The following is an 18,642-nucleotide window of genomic DNA, read 5'->3' as shown; positions in this document are numbered from 1 at the left end:
GTATAATTCTGGAAACATATTTTTAAAAAGAGTAAAAACAATGTGAACAAAGACGACAGAACAGATGATACCAAACCCAAGAGTACTGCCACACTAAGAAACGGAGACAACTCTCTTAGCTGCTGCCAAAGGTTTAGAAAAATTGGGAACCTTCAACAAAAAACACTCAAGTCCTAGAAGGTGCGTAATTTACATGTATCTAAGTAAAAGTAGGTCAATACAATAACTAGCTTAAACTCACATTAGGTATCTAACAGCCTTATTGTTTCCATTTTGATGAGAAGCATTGCTGAGAAGCCAACTGATAGTAAAGGGAGAAACCATTTAAAATATGCCTAATGCTTCAACCTTCTTTAAGAAAAATAAACACTGCCCTCTTTGCCTACATGTTAATAGAGTAGAAAAACAAAGCAACAAAGTACTATAAAGAAATGGGTATGTCTCCTTCATCAAACACAGCTTCCAAGTTCAAGCGTGTCACTGATGAGTCACTAATAAGCAGCAAAACTGTATACTGGGAAACTGGTACTCTTCCCTTCCTACAGTAGCAGAGGAGTTAAACAGCAGAATAGTTGTGTAAAAAAAAAAAGGAAAGGAACATTGCCTGAAAGGCACGCCTTGACCTCAGCAATAAAAACAAGCAAGACGCGCAAGGGCCAGTCAGTGCCCACGCCCGGAGATGCCCCCCATGTGGACTATGGACACAGTAACCTCGGAGCCACCGACTCCTCTTCCACGGCGTTCTGTAAAAAACCTCAATACCAATTTCTTAACATAAGAAATTACACCAACGCTATACATGAATCGAAACAAGCTTCTAAATTAGAGTAATGGGACAATATCTAATATTATGTAAACGCCAATCCAGAAATTAAAAACATAAGTGGGCCGATTAGCTCAGGACACATGACCCAGTTATACCCAAAACTGTGATGTTCACAATCACCAAATCTATCTTCATGCTAATACTGTCAGCTGTAGAAACTACAGTGAAACAGACCTGTTCTGGCAGGTTTAAAGAATTTCATGAACTCGAGTGAACTACAGATCCTTAAAAATATGTCTCTGATTCCAAGGAGTCCTGGGCCTGAGCACTTTGATAAACACTATCTTAAGAATCATTTGGTAGCGGCACCTGGGCGGCTCAGTCACTAGCGTCTGCCTTCGGCTCAGGTCGTGATCCCAGGGTCCTGGGATCGAGTCCCACACTGGACTCCCAGGGAGTCCGCTTCTCCCTCTGCCCCTCCCCCTGCTTGTGCTCTCTCTTTCTCTCACTCTCTGTCAAATAAATAAATAAATCTTAAAAAAAAAAAAAAAACAAAGGAAGAATCATTTGGTACTTGAAAAAACCTTTTCAGCTGTGAAAACACAAAAAAGTTTCATCTTTATAACTAAAGGCATTTTTTTAGATCATAATTGTAAAATTTTTAAAGATTCAGAGGAAATCGTGTATAGACACTCATTCTGAGTGTCTATAAAAAAAACTGTGTTGCCTCTATTAAGAAACACACTAATATTTTAGAGATAATCAGACAATAGCCATCTGTTCTCAGCATGACTCTCTTCTCAAACACTAAAGTTTAAGCATTATAATATTGCAAATGACTCTAGGCAGGGCCAAAGCCACACTGCAACATGAAGCAAAGAATAGGTACTAATAGACATGGATAAACACAATGATGTCCAGTGTCAGTCATTCTTTTTTCAAATGTGAAGATAATTTGAATGACACGGGTACCATTTAAAAGACAGAAATGAAAAATATCAAATTAACAAATACCTTACTTTTACCCACCTATACATACTACAAGAAGAAAATCAATGCCTCACATTAGTTCACAGAAAATGATCTTAACAAGTAATTGCACTCTTACTGAACTATTAAATACTATGCGTGGGACACAGCATTTCATTCACCTAGTAACTTCCAAAAAAAAAAAAAAAAAAACCCCACCCCCCCAAAAAAAAACCAAGAACATCCTCCTATATTAACCATACTCAAATCATATCTAATTTGTCCCCTTGAAATTTTCATAAAGTACAAACCCAATGATGAAAAATTTTATACCAGTTGTAACAATTTATGATCACTACATGTTAAATATATTGTGTCCTAAACTAGCATGATTATAATGAAATAAAAGTAGTTTCACTCCAAGGAAAACCTGAAAACCTTTAAAATACATTACTACAATTCCTTATACATTATGAACACAATATGACATTTTTATATGGTCAAAGAAAAAGCCTTTTAAAGCTCACAAAGCAAGAAAAACCCATGTCAAAGCTGTTTTTCTAACAACTAATTAGCTTTCAATTGCCAATGTGGAAGAAAAAGACCCCATAGTATAAACTTTTGTTATTGGAAATAGAAGACTGAATTTGCACTTTTTATTTTTTTATCTATTTTGTTAGCTGTCTTCTAATTTACAGCACACATTTCCCAAAACAGAAATACTAGAAAAGCCATAATTTGGATATAAAACTTTACTCACTTTACAGTTCTGAAATATAAAATTAGAGATTTGTTATATATTAAGTCAAAAGTACCCTAAACACAGTTAGCTTTGTTAAGTATATCTCACTGCAGTAAGAAAACCTCCAGAGATGAGGTGCGGGAGGTGCTGAGAGGCGGGGCGCTAGGTCTCTCTCAGAGGTGAAGAAAATCTTCCAACCCTGCCCGTGGTTATGGCTGCATTTACCTTGTGAATACATAAAACCCTGAATTTTACACTCCACACGGGAGGCCTGTAGCCAAAACTTGTTAGTGAATGGAAAAATAAATAATAAGACTGACTTTCAAATACAAAGAGTAAAGACAAAAACAGAACAAAGGTAAATGACTCCTTCCTGCCAGTTCCAGAACAAGACTTGAGCAGACAGGGCGCCCTCCCCCTCTCCCCCATAAGCTATAACCCTGGAGACGACAGAGGGAAAGGTGAAGAGAAGGAGGCAGACCAGGAGGGACCCAGACCCCAGAGGTCACACAACAGGGAGTTCCCAATGCGCTCCTTCAGCCTCATTTATCCCAAATTGTGTACCAGAGAGTCAGCAGCCAGAAAAACCACGGACATAAACCAAAGAGAGCCCCAAGAACAGCCCAGGCCCTCCTGCCCATCCCTACCACTGGGTTCACAGGAACCCAGACGTAAAGGCCCCCCAGGCCATACTGCAGGAGGCGAGAGGCTGCAATAAACAGGCATTCCTCCCCTCCCCAGACAAGGGGACATCAGCAGAGCCCCACGCGGCACCGCAGACCCCATGTCTGCCCAGCGGTGAAGGGGGGACCACCCGCAGACCCCATGTCTGCACAGCGGTGAAGGGGGCACCCTCTTCTCCCAGGTGTCAAAGGGAACCCAGCTTTCACCCCATCTGCCAGCAACAAGGCAGCACCACCTCATCCCACCTCCCTATCCCCCAGTCCCATGGGGTGTCAGAGGAGGCCTGATAAAACAGAAGATTATTTGAATAAAGTCCAGAACCTCCCAGCATAATACCCAAAATGTCCAGGATACAATTTAAAAAAAAAAAAAAGGACTCATTATACCAAAAGCCAGGAAAATCTCTAATCCTGAAGGAAAAATAACCAACAAATGCCAACACCAAAGGGATGCATATGGTGAAATTATCTGACAAGGATTCTCATATCCATCATAAAAATGTGTCTATGGGCAATTACAAACATACTTGAAGCAAATGAAAACAAACAAACAGCTATTTCAGCAAAGAAAGCTAATATGAAGAAGAACCAAATGGAAATTCTAAAACTAAAAAATACAATAATGGAGATTTGAAAACAATGCATAGGGTTCAGGGGCAGAAAAGAAGAGACAAAGGAAAAGTCAATGAACTTGAAGAGTGAACAACAGAAACCAATCTGGACAGAAAATGGACTTAAAACAAATGAGGAGAAACTCAGGATGTTTGAGACACAAGAAAGATCTCACAAGGTGTCTCCAGAGAGAGTGTTAGAAGAGATGAAAGAGGGTGGGGCTCAAAAAGTTCTAGACAAATAATGGCTGAAAACTCCTAACCTGACAAAAGATAAAACTTGCAGATTCAATATGCTACGTGAACCCCAAACAGTATAAACCCAAAGAAATCTATGTCAAGACCCATAATAATCAAACTACTGGACTAAAGACAAGAAAAAAAGCTTGTAAGTAGTGAGAAATGACATCTTACCCACAGGAAAAGAAAACATTCCAATGACATCAGATTTCTCATCAGAAATCATGGAGGCCAGAAAGAAGTAGCATAACATTTTCCAAGGGCTTAAAATAGAAAAAGGACTGTCAACCCCAAATTGTGTATCTGGTGAAATTACCCTTCAGGAATGAAGCAGAAATAAGACCTTCTAAGACGAAAGAAAACTAAGAGAATTTGTTTTCAGCAGACCTACACTAAAAGAATAGCAAGGAATTCTTAGAACAGAAATAATAAGGAATTCAGGACCTTCAAGAAATAAGAGAACAACAGAAATAGTGAAAACATGGGTGAATAGAATAGGCATTTCTTCTCCTTTTGAGTTTTCTAGATTATGTTTGAGAGAGAGAAAAATTAACACTGATGTATAACTGTAGTCATATGTAAGGGAAATATTTATGTACTTTTGCAAAATTAAAGTATTTATGTAATTGTACAAGATAATTACTTTACCAGTAAGGATGAGTAAAGGGATGTAAAGAGGTACTGATTCTTCACTTTACTAACACTGATAAAATATCAACACCAGAATACTGTGATGAATCACATATGTATAATGTCATATCTAGAACTACCACTAAATAACATCTATACAAAGACATACAGTGGAGAAACACCATAGGTAAATCAAAATGGAATTCCAAAAATTGTTCAAGTAACCCACAGAAAAACAGGAAAAAGAAAACAAAGAAACAACGCAGCAATCAAAAAGGAAAATGGCAGATATAAGCCCTAACTTGTCAATCATTACACTGAACATAAATGCTCTAAATATATCAATCATAAGACAGAGATTGGCACAGGCTCAGGTCTTGATCCTGGAGTCCCGGGATCGGGTCCCGCATCGGGCTCCCTGTTTGGCGGGGAGTCTGCTTCTCCCTCTGACCCTCTCCCCTCTCATGCTGTCTATCTCATTCTCTCTCTCAAATAAATAAATAAATTCTTTAAAAAAAAACAAAAACAAAACATAAGCCAACCATATGCTGACTACAACAAACTTACCTCAAATATAAGCAGGTGGAAAGTAAAAGGATGGAAAATCATATGCCAGGTAAACATTAGTCAAAATAAAGCATGAGTGGCTATATAAATGTCAGAAAAAGGAAAGCCCAGAGCAAAAATATTACTAGAGACAGATGGAAATTATAAAATAATAAAAGCATCAGTCCATCAAAACAGAGCAATCCCAAACATGTCTGCACCAAATGACAGACTGGCAAAACAGTAAAGTAAAAATTGATAAAACCAAAAGGAAAAATAGACAAATGCACAATTACAGTTAGAGACTTCAACGACCCACCCTCAACCAAGAAAACAACTAGAACATAAACTAGCAAAGATAACAGGATCTTATCAACATTTCAGAACATTTCACCCAACGACAGCACAATACACCTTCTTTTGGGCCCTGAAATTCTTACCAATACAGACCATATTCTTGGTCACAAGACAAACCACCAAAATTAAATGAAGTAACACGAAGCATGTTCTTTAACCACAAAGAAATCATGCTAGAAATTAGTAACAGAAATATAACAGCAAATTTTCCATACACATTCCTAAGTAATCCATGAGACAGAGGGGAAGTCTCAAAGTAAAACAAAATGCCAAAATTTGTGGGACACCGATAAATCAGTGCTGAGAGGGAAATTGACAGCACAAAATCCTTATGTTAAAAAAAGAGGAAAAGTCTCCAATCAATAATCTAAACTCCCACCATAAGAAACAAGAATGAGAAGATAAAAAATAAAACCTAAAGAAGCAATCAAAAAGAAGGAAAAGTAAAGCACAGAAATTAATAAAAGTAAAAACAGACAACTACAGAAAAAATAAGAAAAATAAAGGATAGCTCTTTGAAAAAACTCAAACCTCTAGTAAGACTAACCAACAAAGGAGTGAAGGCACAAACCACCAATATCTGAATGAAACAACATCAAAAAGATAGTAAGAGAATAGATGACGAACAACACTACACACATAAATATGGCAACTTTCCTGGGGAAAAGGACCAATTCCTCAAAGGGCACAATCACAACTCACCCCAAACAAAATAGCTCATTTGAATAGCCTAGTTAACTATTAAAGAAACTGAGTTTGTAAAGTGAAACACCCAAAAAAGAAATCTCTTAGGTCCAGACGGTTTCACTGGGAATTCTACCAAACATTTAAAGAAGAGAGCAACTCTATTCGAAGTCTTCCAGAAAGCAGGAGAGAAGGGAACACTTTCCAAGTCATCTCATGAGGCCAGGCATCAGGGCTAAAATCTGACAGTCACTGCCGTTCCATTCATGGAAAAGAGACATCTACAGTCAAGTGCAATCTGTGCTCTGAGGGGGAACAGGGGCCTGTAGGAGCCAGCAGGGGCATCTAACTCTATCCTGGTTGAGATAATGGAAGGCTTCAAAAGAAAAGTAATTTTCGATGCTGACAGAGTCAGAAATATAGCCACTGAAATATGAAGATTTTAAATGCCAGAAGAAACAGCTAGAAGAATCCAAAATAAGTGCCTTGGGGGTGAGAGGCTGGGGTAAGGAGGAAGCAATAAGCGGAGTACAGAGCCACAGTATATTCTCATTAGCCTTTTACCATATGTTATTATGATAAAATACAACCAACCTTCACAAAATAATGTAAAAGCACAACTTCCAGTTTAAGATCCATCTCTCCCTGCTCCTCTTCCCTAAGCCCAACTATAAGCTTGGAAATAAAGCAAGAGCCAAACAAAGGAGAGCTCTGGAAGGGGGCGAGAAGGCAGCAGTGAAGAGGAAGAGGGTTAGGGGGGCTTGGGACCAAGGACTGAGAAACGACACAGCGGCAGGACGTCCTACAGGCCCTCACCCAACAGCAGGAAGGAGACAGGCCTGGCATTCCCTAACTCCCAACCCAGCAAGGAAAGGCACCCCGGAAAGATCATTCCTCCCCTGGAGGGAGCAAGAGTACACCACCACCAGCAAGACAGATCAAAAAGTGCCGTGGGAAACGGCATCCTTCCCCATGGAACTAAGACTCCCCTGTCCCATCGAGGGACAGGGGTGCATCTGGGCGGCAGCAGTTAGAGGAACCCTGCCACAAAAACAGGTTAGAAGCCTCAGAAAGCCCCTGTGTCCCCGTGGGCCGAGACGCCCCTCTCTTCTCACCAGGAGGGAAACCAGGCAGCATCACCAAGCACAGCCCCACTTCAGAAGCAGCCAGTCCAGGAAACCGCTTCTATTCAGGGCCTGAACTCCCCTCCTCTGCCACCAGAGACCAGAGCAGCAGGAAGCACCAGCAAGAGGGATTCCAAGGGCCACAGCGGTGCTGAGACTCCTCCCCTAACCAGACACACCAGAACAGCCAGCAGGCTCGTGCAGAGCGGGTACAATCACAACCACTGCCCATCCAACAAGGCCTTTTCATCACATGGACTGACCATTCCTTCTCTTACCAAGAGACACTGGGCCTGGGGAGATCGCCTCTTCCTTTCAGCACGATAAGCAGGGACAAGAAGGAGTCCCAGTACACCACATAAACCAAGCACACCAAAAACTGTAACACAAAATTAAACTGTCACTGGGATCACAACCCACAAATGTAGGCCAGGACCTACAAGGTAAACCTAAACAGGGCGATCACCTGCTAAAGTAAAAGATATAAACAGAACCCACATTCTCCAGACATAAGAGACAGAATGTCCAGGATAAAATAAAAAATCATCCATCACATCAAGAACCAGAAGATTCACAGTGTGAGTTAGAAAGGATAATCAACAGACACCAAAACTCAAATTAACTCAGATACTGGAATTATGTGACAATCATTTTAAGCAGCAAACATAAACATGCTTCAACAAGCAATAACAATTCTCTTGAAACAAACAGAAATTATAAAACTGACAAACACACTAGTTCAAATGAAACACTGCTGCATGGAATCAACAGAAGAGTGAAGATGACAAAGGACAGAATTAGGGAATTTGCGAACAAAAATCAATACAATGCGCACAATCTTAACACAGAAAAAAGAAACTGGGGGGGCGGGGAACCTAAGGGAATTATGTAACACTAACAAAAGATCCAACATGTGTATCACCCCAGTACCAGCAGGAGAGAGAAGACAGTGGAAACCAGAGTCCTTGAAGAAACTCCCCAACTTTGGTGAAACAAAACCCAACAGATTAAAATCTCTTACTAAATACCAACCAAGATAAACCAAAAGAAATCCACTCCAAGATACATCACAGTTAAACTTGTAAAAATGAAAAACAAATAAGACCTTGAAAGCAGTCAGAGAGAAATGACACGTTACCCGCAGGGAAACGCCAACTCGCGCAGCAGTGAACTTCTCATCAGGAATCATGAAGGCAAGGTGGGCAGTAGCCAGTTTTCAAGGCTAACGAAAGAACTGTCAACCAGGAATTCTATACCCAATACATCCATCCTTCCGGAATGAAGGGGAAATAAGAACATTCTAAGGTGGAAGAAATTTCAAAAATTGGCTATAGGAAGCACTTCAAATAGAAAGGAATGGGGAAAAAAGAATCCTGGAATACAAGGAAGGAGTAACAGAAAGAGCAGAAACATGGGTACGTACATTAGACTATCCTTATAATCATGAGTTTTATAAATATTTGATGATTTAAACAAAAAGTGTAACACCATCTGATACTCAAGATAGGATATTTGAAGTGTAGGGGGAGAAGATGGGTAAAGGGACCAAAATGCAAGTAAGGTTTACACACTCTACTCCACAGACTAAAATACGAATCCCAACACCCCATGGTGATAAGTCACATACGTATACTGCAATACCCAACAGAGCACACACTACAAAAACTACAAGAAGACCTACACTCAAAAACCCCGCAGAGATCTCCAAAAAAAGTTCAAATGACCTAAAGGAAGTCAAAAAGAGAAACAGAAGAGGAATGAGAATCAGAAGAAACAAAATAAACAAATAATAAAATAGCACCTACACTCTAATGTAGCAATACTTAACTTAAACGTAAAGGGTCTAAATACACCAATCCAGAGAATGACAGAGTGCATAACGGAAAACCAGGATCCAACAAAGAGACTCCAAATTCAACTTAGGCTGAAAGCAAACACCATGCAAACATTAATCCACAATAAAGCAGGAGATTTCAGAGCAAAGAAAATTGCCAGAGACAAAGAAGAACATTACGCAATAAAAGAAACACTCTACCAGACGACGTAAGAATCCTAAATATGTACACACCAAATGACAGAGCCTCAAAATACCTGCAGCAAAAACTGAGATGCAAGCCGCGACGGAAACCTATTGTGAAAGAAACAGCATATTTCCAAATAATGATCTCCCCAAATCAAGCACTCAGAGATTTCTGACACAATCACTGTTACAGGTACTGTCAAGGAGGAAAAGAGAAATGGTACTTCTGGCCAAACGCTAAACACAGGCACCTCAGTAGGTTCTCCTGTAACCCTTCACCATCCTGTAGGAAAACAACAGTATTCCCCCCCATTTTACATCCCAGGAAATGGGCGTTCAGGTTAATGAGATCAAACAGCTAGTCAGTAAATGAGCCGCGATTCAATTCAGCTCTACAACATTACAACACATACTTTCTGACTCTGTTACAGCTTCTCAAAGAGCCCAGAACAAAAGTTACTCTAAAACTCGAATCCTGAAGCAACTGGATATTGAAATTTTTTTTTCCTCTTCTGAACTAAAAGTTAGCAGCTTCTGCGGCACCTGTCCAACTCTCGATTTCAGCTCAGGTCCTGATCTCAGGTGCTGGGATCGAGGCCCGCCTAGGGCTCCTCGCTCAGTGGGGAGTCCGCTTGAGGTTCTCTCTCTCTCTCCGACCCTCCCCCCGCACGCACGCGCACTCTCTCTCAAATAACTTTTTTAAAAAGTTAATTGCTTCTACAGTTCCTTAGGAATAAAATTTCGATTAACTGCAGAAGACAGTATTTCCTCTTTTTATAAGTTCCTTTTTTTATAAAATGTAGTATTCCTCTCTTCGGGCGAGAAATAAGTTAAGTGCGAGCTGAAACCAACTAGGGGAGGAGGCTTCCATTTTCAATGAAAGGTCTCTATGTTTTAAATGGACGACTGAAGTGGGGTCCCATTAAACAATCCAACCTTGTGAACTTCCGTTTCTCATTGCTAAAAGCAAAACTTCTGGCCAACGAACATGATTAAGTGCACCTGGGTTTGGCACATGACCTGAACCCTTTGCATCTGTGACAGGCCGTGCTTCTCCACTCAGGTGTGTGCTTCGTGTCTGCACGTTCACGGTCCCTACGGGAACCACGCCGAGGCTCGGACAGCAGCAGTGTCTGCGGGATGAGGGCCCCGCCCGCCCGGCTCCCGTGAGAGCGCCGCAGCCGCACGCCGGCCCCCACCTCCGAGGGCGTCGATGGCCAAGGCAGCCCAGGACTGGGGCGGAGCTGGGGGTGACCCCGCCCGGCCCCGACGCTGAGTCCCGGGGCCTCTCCCAAGGGTGGACGCCCCCCCCAGAGTGCAGGCGCGCGGGAGTCGGAGCACTGTGCGCGGCCTGCGAGCTGGGACAGACCCGCCGCCGGGGGCCGGGGGGCGGGGGGCCCGGACGGGGCGCGGGGGGAGGGCCGCCGCGGGGGGGAGGGAGGTCAGCGCCGTCGTTACCTGCTGGGCCGTTCGGCCCCCGGCCCAGGCCCGGCCGCGCTGTAGTAGGTCGCGCGTTTGCGGTTGGCCACGGCGGCCGCGCTGCGCACCGGGTACAGAGGGATCCGCTCCGCCATGTTCCGGCCGCCACCTTCCCGCCCCTCCTCGATTCGCTGCCTTTCCCCGCCCTCTCCGCTCAGCTCCAACCCGGCTGAGGCGCCGCCCGCGCGTCCGTGCCCGCCCCGCGAGCGTCGGAGCCTGATGACGACAGCTTGCGGCGAAGGGAGGGCACAAAAGGCGGCGGCGTTAAGAGGCTCCGTCCCGCGTCCGGGCCCGATGACGTCAACGCCGCGGCGCGGGCGCAAGCGGAGGCGGCGACGCGCTGAGGCTCCGCCTCCCGCGCGCCGGGGCCGGATGGCGTCACCGCGGCGCGCGGAGGGGGTGTGTCCCGGCGGCCCCGCCCCGGGCTCTGGGCGCTGGGGGCTGGGCGCGTGCGCGTGCGCGAGGGCGCGCGCCGGAGGCCGGCCCGGGGCTGTGCCCCAGGTGCGCGTGTCCGGGGACGGCGGCGGCCGCGGCCCCCGGAGTCCTGCCTTTCCCGGTCGCCGGGGACTTCCCGGTCCCTTAACTCGCCGCCTTGTCGGGCTTCCCCTGCGCGCAGGTGTGTGCGGCGTTGTCCTGCACCTACGGAATACGATTCCCGTAAGTGGCCTCCAAAGAGTGGGCCAACAGTCGAGTCCAGAGAGTGCTCAACTTCGCGCTCCTGTTATTAAAGTTTGTTACTGATTCATAGCTTGGCAGTGTGGTCTGAACTCTTTCCCTGCTTTAACATTGAGGTTTTCTTCTGATCAAAAATAAAGCCAGCTGTCCGCGATGTAATTGACCCAGGACCCACAGAGTTAGCTGTGCCTGCTCCCCTCAGTCATAATTGTTGACCGAAAAAACTTGACTTCCAATGCCTGCTGTTGGCCGGAAGCCTTACCGGTAAAGTAAACGGTGATGAACGCGTTTTGTATGTTGTATGTATAACATACTGTGTTCTTACGATAAAAAGCTAAAGAAAAGAAAATGTTAGAGAGGAGCTCATGAGTTAGAGAAAATGCATTTACAGCACTGTTATGTATATTTATTGGGAAAAACCCCCGTAGAAACCCATATTATTCAGGGGCGCCTGGGTGGCTCAGTTGGTTAAGCGACTGCCTTAGGCTCAGGTCATGATCCCGGAGTCCAGGGATCGAGCCCCGCATCGAGTCCCGCATCGAGTCCCGCATCGAGTCCCGCATCGAGTCCTGGGATCGAGTCCCGCATCGAGCCCCACATCGAGCCCCACGTCAGGCTCCCTGCTCGGCAGGGGGTCGACCTCTCTCTCTGACCCTCCCCCCTCTCATGCTCTCTCTCATTCTCTCTCTCCCTCTCTCAAAAAAAAAAAAAAAAGTTATTCAAGGGTCATGTGTCTTGGCAAATAGATTTTCTATTCCAAGATGGAAATGCTAACGGAGTAGTGGTGTTCTTGGAGACCTCCTTCTAACCCACCCCAGTAGGTGGTCATTTCCTTAATGCTCCTTGAGAGTCGGTTTGGAGGCACCTTTATCATGGGGTCACTTCTCAAGAGGATACTCTAAAGAGCCCCAGTGGCCCCACTGGTTCCAAGGTGCAGCCCCCTGCAGAACACCTGTCTCTCCTAGCATCCCACAGTCCGTCTTCTTGGAAGTTGCCCAAACTGCTTCCTGGCCCCCTTCAGACAACCAAGGACGGTCAGAAGTACCTGCAGACAAACTGAAGTCTCTTCTACTCCAAAATCCCACCTTAATAGGAAGCTTCCCAGTCCAAGACTTTTCCCCTTCTACCTGATAAAACTTAATTTCCTTTCTAAAACCCTTGAAAGTGACATCAGAAGGGCTCCCTTGTTGCAAGTTGATGGGTAAACAGCCTTTATTAATTTTGTCTTGAGGTCGTTTTGTTTGTGATAGTTTGAGGTATTTATTTCAATGACTTTTATTTTTTACTTTGAAGATTTTAATTGGTCCTTTTTCCTATCCATCTATTCTTATTTCATTTCTGTCTTTTGTTTCTTACTTTCAATTATCTAAGGAGAAGAAAATGTTTTGACTGTTGATTTGTTAACTTTCTTAGCATTGGGTTTCTTCACATGTCCTGGAATTTAGGTTTGCGGGCAGCGGGCAGGAGATAGCGGCTCTTCCCCCTTCCCCTCCTGCTCCTCACCCTTCCCTAGTCAGTGGCCTTGCCATCGCTTCCACCTTCAGCCCAGAACGGGGTCCCATGTGGCATGTCAAGGCTTTCAATAACAGGGAGAGCATGTCAGATGCAGGGTCTGCAGGCAGTGGTATTCATTCTTGGTCTTCAGTTTGGGTCTCTGTCTTTGTACTCCTAAGCCCCCACTGTGTTCAAAAGCCCTAGGCAGCTGTCAGCAACAGGGTTTTGTTGGTTGTTTGGTTTAGTTTCCTACACCACGTAGGACAGCCTCACCCAAGCCTGTGGGGTGAGCCCCTTGCCCACTCCGGTGGCCAACTTCCAGCCCCAGAAACCAGCCGACAGGAGCCACTCTCACCTCTGTTTCTGGTCCAAGAACTTTGGTGTTTTTGAGCCCTGCTGTGTCTTTTTGTTTTCTGTTTCCATAATTTATAAATCCATTATGACTATGTGTTTGAAGCAATGTGTTCAAAATAAACTTCTAAATTCTAGTCTCATCTTGACTATTTTCATGTATTACCTTCTCCATTTGAAAACTTATTTTTAAAAAAGTTAATATTCTTGAGTAGTTGCTCCAACTTTCTGGTTCCAGTTTGCTATTTTGCTGCTTTTTATGTGGCTTGAATACAGGCCACTTTGTAGACACCCCTCTCAAATGACGCCGTGGCCTCCTATGTGCAAAATGAACTTGTGCTCATTCTTTTCCTTACTCCGACTCACTGCGGCAGCTGACATTCACCTCTTTCAACAGCTGACATTTGTTACACCAAGTGCTCGACCACACTCCACAGAGGACACTGTTAACACAACAGCTCAACCACACTGAAGACTTAACATTGTAACACCAGGTCCTTACATGTTTCCCTTCTGTGATAACTTTGAGACAAATCCTCTGGCTCTCCTCGATTAACTCACTCTCTCCTGGATAGTTCTCTTTCACAACCTACCCACTTTAAATAAGAACCCCTCCAGTCTTTTTTCTACATGCTGACCTCTCCTGGCTCCATTTCTGCATTGCTAATTTAGGTCAGTTTAGCCAAGATTCTTCATTCCCATTCTGTGCCCAGGTGAGGGATGGGTGTGGTGGGGATGCAAATATAACTAAGACATGGCGTCTGCCCTGCAGGAGGCTCTTCCTGGGCAGGGAGGCCAATCTGCAAACTGCTGGCTGCAACTTGGGCCACAGTGGAATGAATACGTGCGTGCTGTAAGCCTAAAGTTCCGTTAGGGTCTTTGCAGGAGCTGGATGGCCTGCTGCAGCATTCAGTTGAAGAGTTTAGTGGAGGAACTGTTTACAGATGTGTGGGTGGGAATAAAAAACCAAAGCAGTTGGAGGGACTTCCGGGGACAGGTAGATGGGAAACCGTTCTCACCTCCAGGCTCAAAGAGACCGGAAGAGGAAGAGTAGTACTGGAGCCAAGGGGAGCCCAGGAGCCAGATGCCCCCCCCAACCCCTACCCAGAGATGCTGAGGCTATAAAGCCGGGGTCACAGCACACTGCTCACAGGTAAAGTCTACCTGTCATCTGTTTGGTAAAGATAGTTTGTTTAGACATAACCATGCTATTTTATCAACATATCATCTATGGCCGCTTTCAAGCTATAATGGTGGAGTTGAGGAGGCCCTACAAAGCCTATGTGGCCCTTTACAGGGAAAGCTTGCAACCCCTGTTACAGAGGCCCAGGGCCTTGCTAATATCTGGGAACGGCAGGGGGGCATGCCCTGACAGCGCAGGGATGGACTGTTTCTATGGGGACAGCACTTCCCTTGAGCAGTCCCTGAAGGAATAATGAGAGAAGGCATAATAACACGTTAATGGAGGGGACTGGAGTGACAGAGAATACTTGCATAATCTTTAGGAAGGCATGGAACGAGTTTTCAAAAAAAGAACAGATGGAGGAAAGAGCAAACCAATAAGATGGTAGAGTTACACCTGAATGTCACTTCATGTACATTAAATGTAAGCCGACTAAGTACACCAATAAAAAGTCAAATTTTCAGATTGGACTACAAACCAAATCCAGATATATGCCTGAGGTCTAAGAGGCCTCATATGGAGAAGCAGAAAGTGAAAGGATAGAAGACCATGTGATCACTGGCCATAATGACGCGTCGTGAGTGTCCCTCACCTCCGCAGAGGAGGACCCCGAGGCACACCATGGGTACGCAGCTGACCTGGCTCACAGCCAGAACTCGAACCCAGGCTCCAAAGGCCATGTTTAGCCTCTGAACCAGAGTTGCCAGCTGAGCGAGAATAAAGAGAATACTGACCGCCCGAGCTTGGACATAAGGCGAAAGGAGGCTGGCATGTCATTTCTTCTCACGTAAGGGTACAGGCCACCCGAAGACTGGGAAAATGGACTTTGTTCAACTGACTGCTATTTAGTAGAGGTCCCCAACTTAGTGAAATTAGACATTTGCGTGAAGGTTTTTGCCGGTAGAGAAGCAAATAATTTCGGTCCGGGAAGAAAATAGAACATCAAAGGATATAGTTTATTGTCCTTTAGGATATTAACCACTTTTGTGTCTAACTAAGTGACCTGATCCTAACAGCTATGAATTCTAGGTCCTGAAAAACTCTCCCCGGCTGTCTTAAGGTCCTACTCACCCACAGTCAGCTAGCGGGCGATACAGAGCTAGAGCATCTCTAACAGGAGACCTTGCAGGAGGCATGGGGCAGAGTCAGCCCTGGCGGCAGCTAAGATCTAGAACCATCTGATGCACTAGAACGTACCCCCGCGTTGACTCGAGCCAGCCATGGAAGCAGCTCGAGAGCCTGAGCCAGTGCCCCCACAGACTAGAGCCCCTCTGCTCCGACCCCTGGACCCCGTCCACAGGGAAAACCCGCTCCGGCATGAGGTCCGGAGCAAAGCCAACTGCACACCAGTTCTCTCATCCGATCCAGCATCATTGCCAGAGTGAGAGCCAGCCCGAGATCGAGAGCCACTTCTCAAGGCAGCTCAGTGCTGCTATGGGAGGCTGTGCGGGGTTTCCTGTGAAAGGCACAGGGACAGGCGGTGGGGATCAGCACAGGGTGATCACCCTGGCAGGGTGGTGATCTTCTCTCCTCCTGCTGCTTCAGCACCATCTGCAGATGGAGGACTGGCCACTGCAGCGGGGCTGGTCACCACTGCAGGGTTGACGGGGCTCAGAAGCAGCTACAGACCCAAAGCCCGCTCCAGAGCTCGAGGTATTTCCATCTTCTGCTGCGGTGCCTTTGTCGGGAGCTCGGGAGCTGGAGCCAAGTGCGCCCCAGTGTGAGTAAGCCCCCTACCCCTGCAGCCAGCTCGTGCCCCCGCTGCACAAACACAGGGGTGCTTACAACCTGGCGAGCTAGAGCAGACGCTCAGACGTGCACCAAACTAGCATTACCTCCACCCACAAAGCCAGAGCCACCGCTCACAGCAGCCCCCGCACCGACTGCGGACGACGGCCCCCCCCGGCGGCAGCTCCCGGGCTAGAGGCCCCTCTACCTGCTCGCCTGGACCAGCTCCAGTGCAGCAGTCCTCTCTGCTGCCGGTTCCTCCACCAAATTTGGCAACAATGCCAGCCTGAGAGTTCACTGAGCCCTGGAGTCCATTCCAGAATCAGCTTGAGCCCCACCATCGGGGACGGAGCCAGCTCCAGCTGCAGCTCCAGCTCAGGTCCCGGGCTGGTTCCACGGCAGGAGCCGGGGGCATCCCTGGCATCGGCCGTAGCTCCGGCCCATGGCTCGAGCCACTCTGCCGAGGTCCACCTGTCACCGAATCTTTTTATTTTTTTCAAGAGAAACTTTTTTTTAGCATTTTATTTGTTAGAGAGAGGGAGAGAGCGCGGAAGCAGGGGGTGCAGCAGAGGGAGAGAGAGAAAGAGATCCCCCCGCTGAGCAGGGAGCCCGCACCAGGACTCGATCCCACGACCCTGACGTCCTGACCTGAGCCGAAGGCAGACGCTTTAACCGACTGAGACACCCAGGAGTCCCCACCCTTCACCCTTTTCTGTTACAGGTTTTATGATTTTTACATTTAACAGTTAATATTTAGATTCAGTGAAAGTTAACCTTCCGTCACTTTCAGCTGTACCATTCTAGGCTACTTCCTTAGGCTCCTGCATGAGCTCAGGCTTGGGTCAGATTGACCTGGGTTCAAAGCCACAGCGGAGCCATGTCACAGCCCTGGGACAGGCAAGCTCCTATGCGAACTCTTGGAATCATGCGCGCGGCCATGGCGTGGGGAGGGGTAACTTGCCGGGCTGAATGCCAGGGGTCCCCGTGATGCACAAAGTACTGCCACGGGAACCCACATTCCAGAAACAGTCCCCCGCCCAGCTCATTTCGTTGGAGATCCTCGAACCAAAAACATGTTTGCATGTTGCATCCCAAAGACCGGAGGCTACAGGCTGAGGAAAGCAAACTGTGCAAACACTCCCTCGCTGGGGATGTCATGTCAGGGCTCCCCGACGTCTCTGTCCATTTGGCTGGAAAGACCGAAAGGAGACACCAGGAGGCCCAGAGCCAGCCACCCAGCCCCACAGGGTCTAATCGATGTATGCAGCCCCAGGTCCCCTCCCCGTGTGTGCGTGTGTGTGTGTGAACAGGGGTCATGTAGGGCGGGCCAAGCCGTTCAAGAGCAGGCTGATGAGGGGTCAGATACCCAGTGGACAGGTCATGTTCAAGGTCAAGGCTGGGTGGGTGGGATGGGGTGTGGGGGGCTGCGCGCTTCTGCCTCAGGGTTTATCCCGCTGGCCCTGCGGGGATGGGTCAGTGTCCCGCGTGCAGGGCTGTGCACGCACAGGTGTGTGTGTCACATCTGGGAGCAACAGGGGGAAGGGTCAGGGGGACAGGGAGGTTGGCGGGGCAGGGCTGTGATGCCTCTGGGCCGGCTACCCGTCCCTGTCTTTGCAGGCCACAGATGAAATGGGGACGAGGCTGGCGGACACCTCCTCCTACTCCATGAGCTGGGGCGTGACCCCACAGGGGTCCCCAGGAGCAGGGGCTGGGGATTGTGGGGGAAAGCCTCCGAAACCACCCAGACCACTGTCCCTGGTGGTCATTGACTGGATTGTGCTCCAGGAGCCGAGGCCACGGAGGTCAAGCCCGAGGCTGGGAAGCTTGGGGCTGGGTGCCTGTGGGTGTGTGGGGACGGGTCGGGGCTGGCCCCACAGGGAGGAGCCCCAGAGGCTGGTGAGGGTCCAGAGAAAAGACTGGGCTCAGAGGGCCCAGCGGGTGGATGGCAGGCGGGGAGACGCCCCAGAGAGGGCTCCTTCCTGGCTGCGGCTTCTCTGGGAGGCCCTGGGCTGGGCTCTGTCTTGCAAAGGCCCATGGAGAGGAGCCATGGGCTGAGCTTTTCTTCTCCTCTCTCAGCTGCTCCACCATCTCAGGAGCTAGAGCCAGGCTCCACCTGTGTCCCTAACTCGTGTGAGGAGCCAGGTGCAGGGGCAGAATCCAAGCCAGCTTCCATGGGGCTCTGGAAACACAGGAACTGTCACTCAGCTCGGAGGCATCACAGCCCTGCCCGATGTCCTCACTGTCCCGCTGCCCAGCCCCCCTGCTGCTCCCAGATCAGACACACATCTGTGCATGCACAGCCCAGAGTCTCCCAGAGATGCCCCAGGTAGGAAGGAGACCTCCCTGGGACGTCTCCCGGA

General features: G+C 47.1%; 1 protein-coding gene across 7 annotated transcripts in view; it reads right to left on the bottom strand.

Moving 5' to 3' along the window:
* The window catches only part of LOC148162109 (putative phospholipid-transporting ATPase IIB), a 140,147-nt gene extending 129,042 nt beyond the window's left edge, over positions 1 to 11,105 (bottom strand). For 4 of the 7 annotated variants that reach the window (XR_015767193.1, XR_015767194.1, XM_088020242.1 and 1 more), the window contains exon 1: positions 10,831 to 11,105. Coding sequence is in view for 4 of the 7 variants with exons in the window: in XM_088020242.1 (XP_087876368.1) it covers positions 10,831 to 10,946 (116 nt within the window). In the remaining 3 variants the exon portion in view is untranslated. The remainder of the gene's footprint in view (positions 1 to 10,830) is intronic. The other 3 variants (XR_015767195.1, XM_088020243.1, XM_088020244.1) reach the window with 2 other exon arrangements.
* Positions 11,106 to 18,642: the final 7,537 nt, after the last annotated feature.

This window comes from Eumetopias jubatus, unplaced genomic scaffold (genome assembly GCF_037043125.1).
Source record: "Eumetopias jubatus isolate StellerSeaLion01/CBP00866 unplaced genomic scaffold, mEumJub1_p1.0 scaffold_20, whole genome shotgun sequence".
Classification (NCBI taxonomy): Eukaryota; Metazoa; Chordata; class Mammalia; order Carnivora; family Otariidae; genus Eumetopias; species Eumetopias jubatus.
The sequence above is the reverse complement of the archived record's forward strand: the minus strand, read 5'-3'. Positions and strand labels throughout refer to the sequence as shown.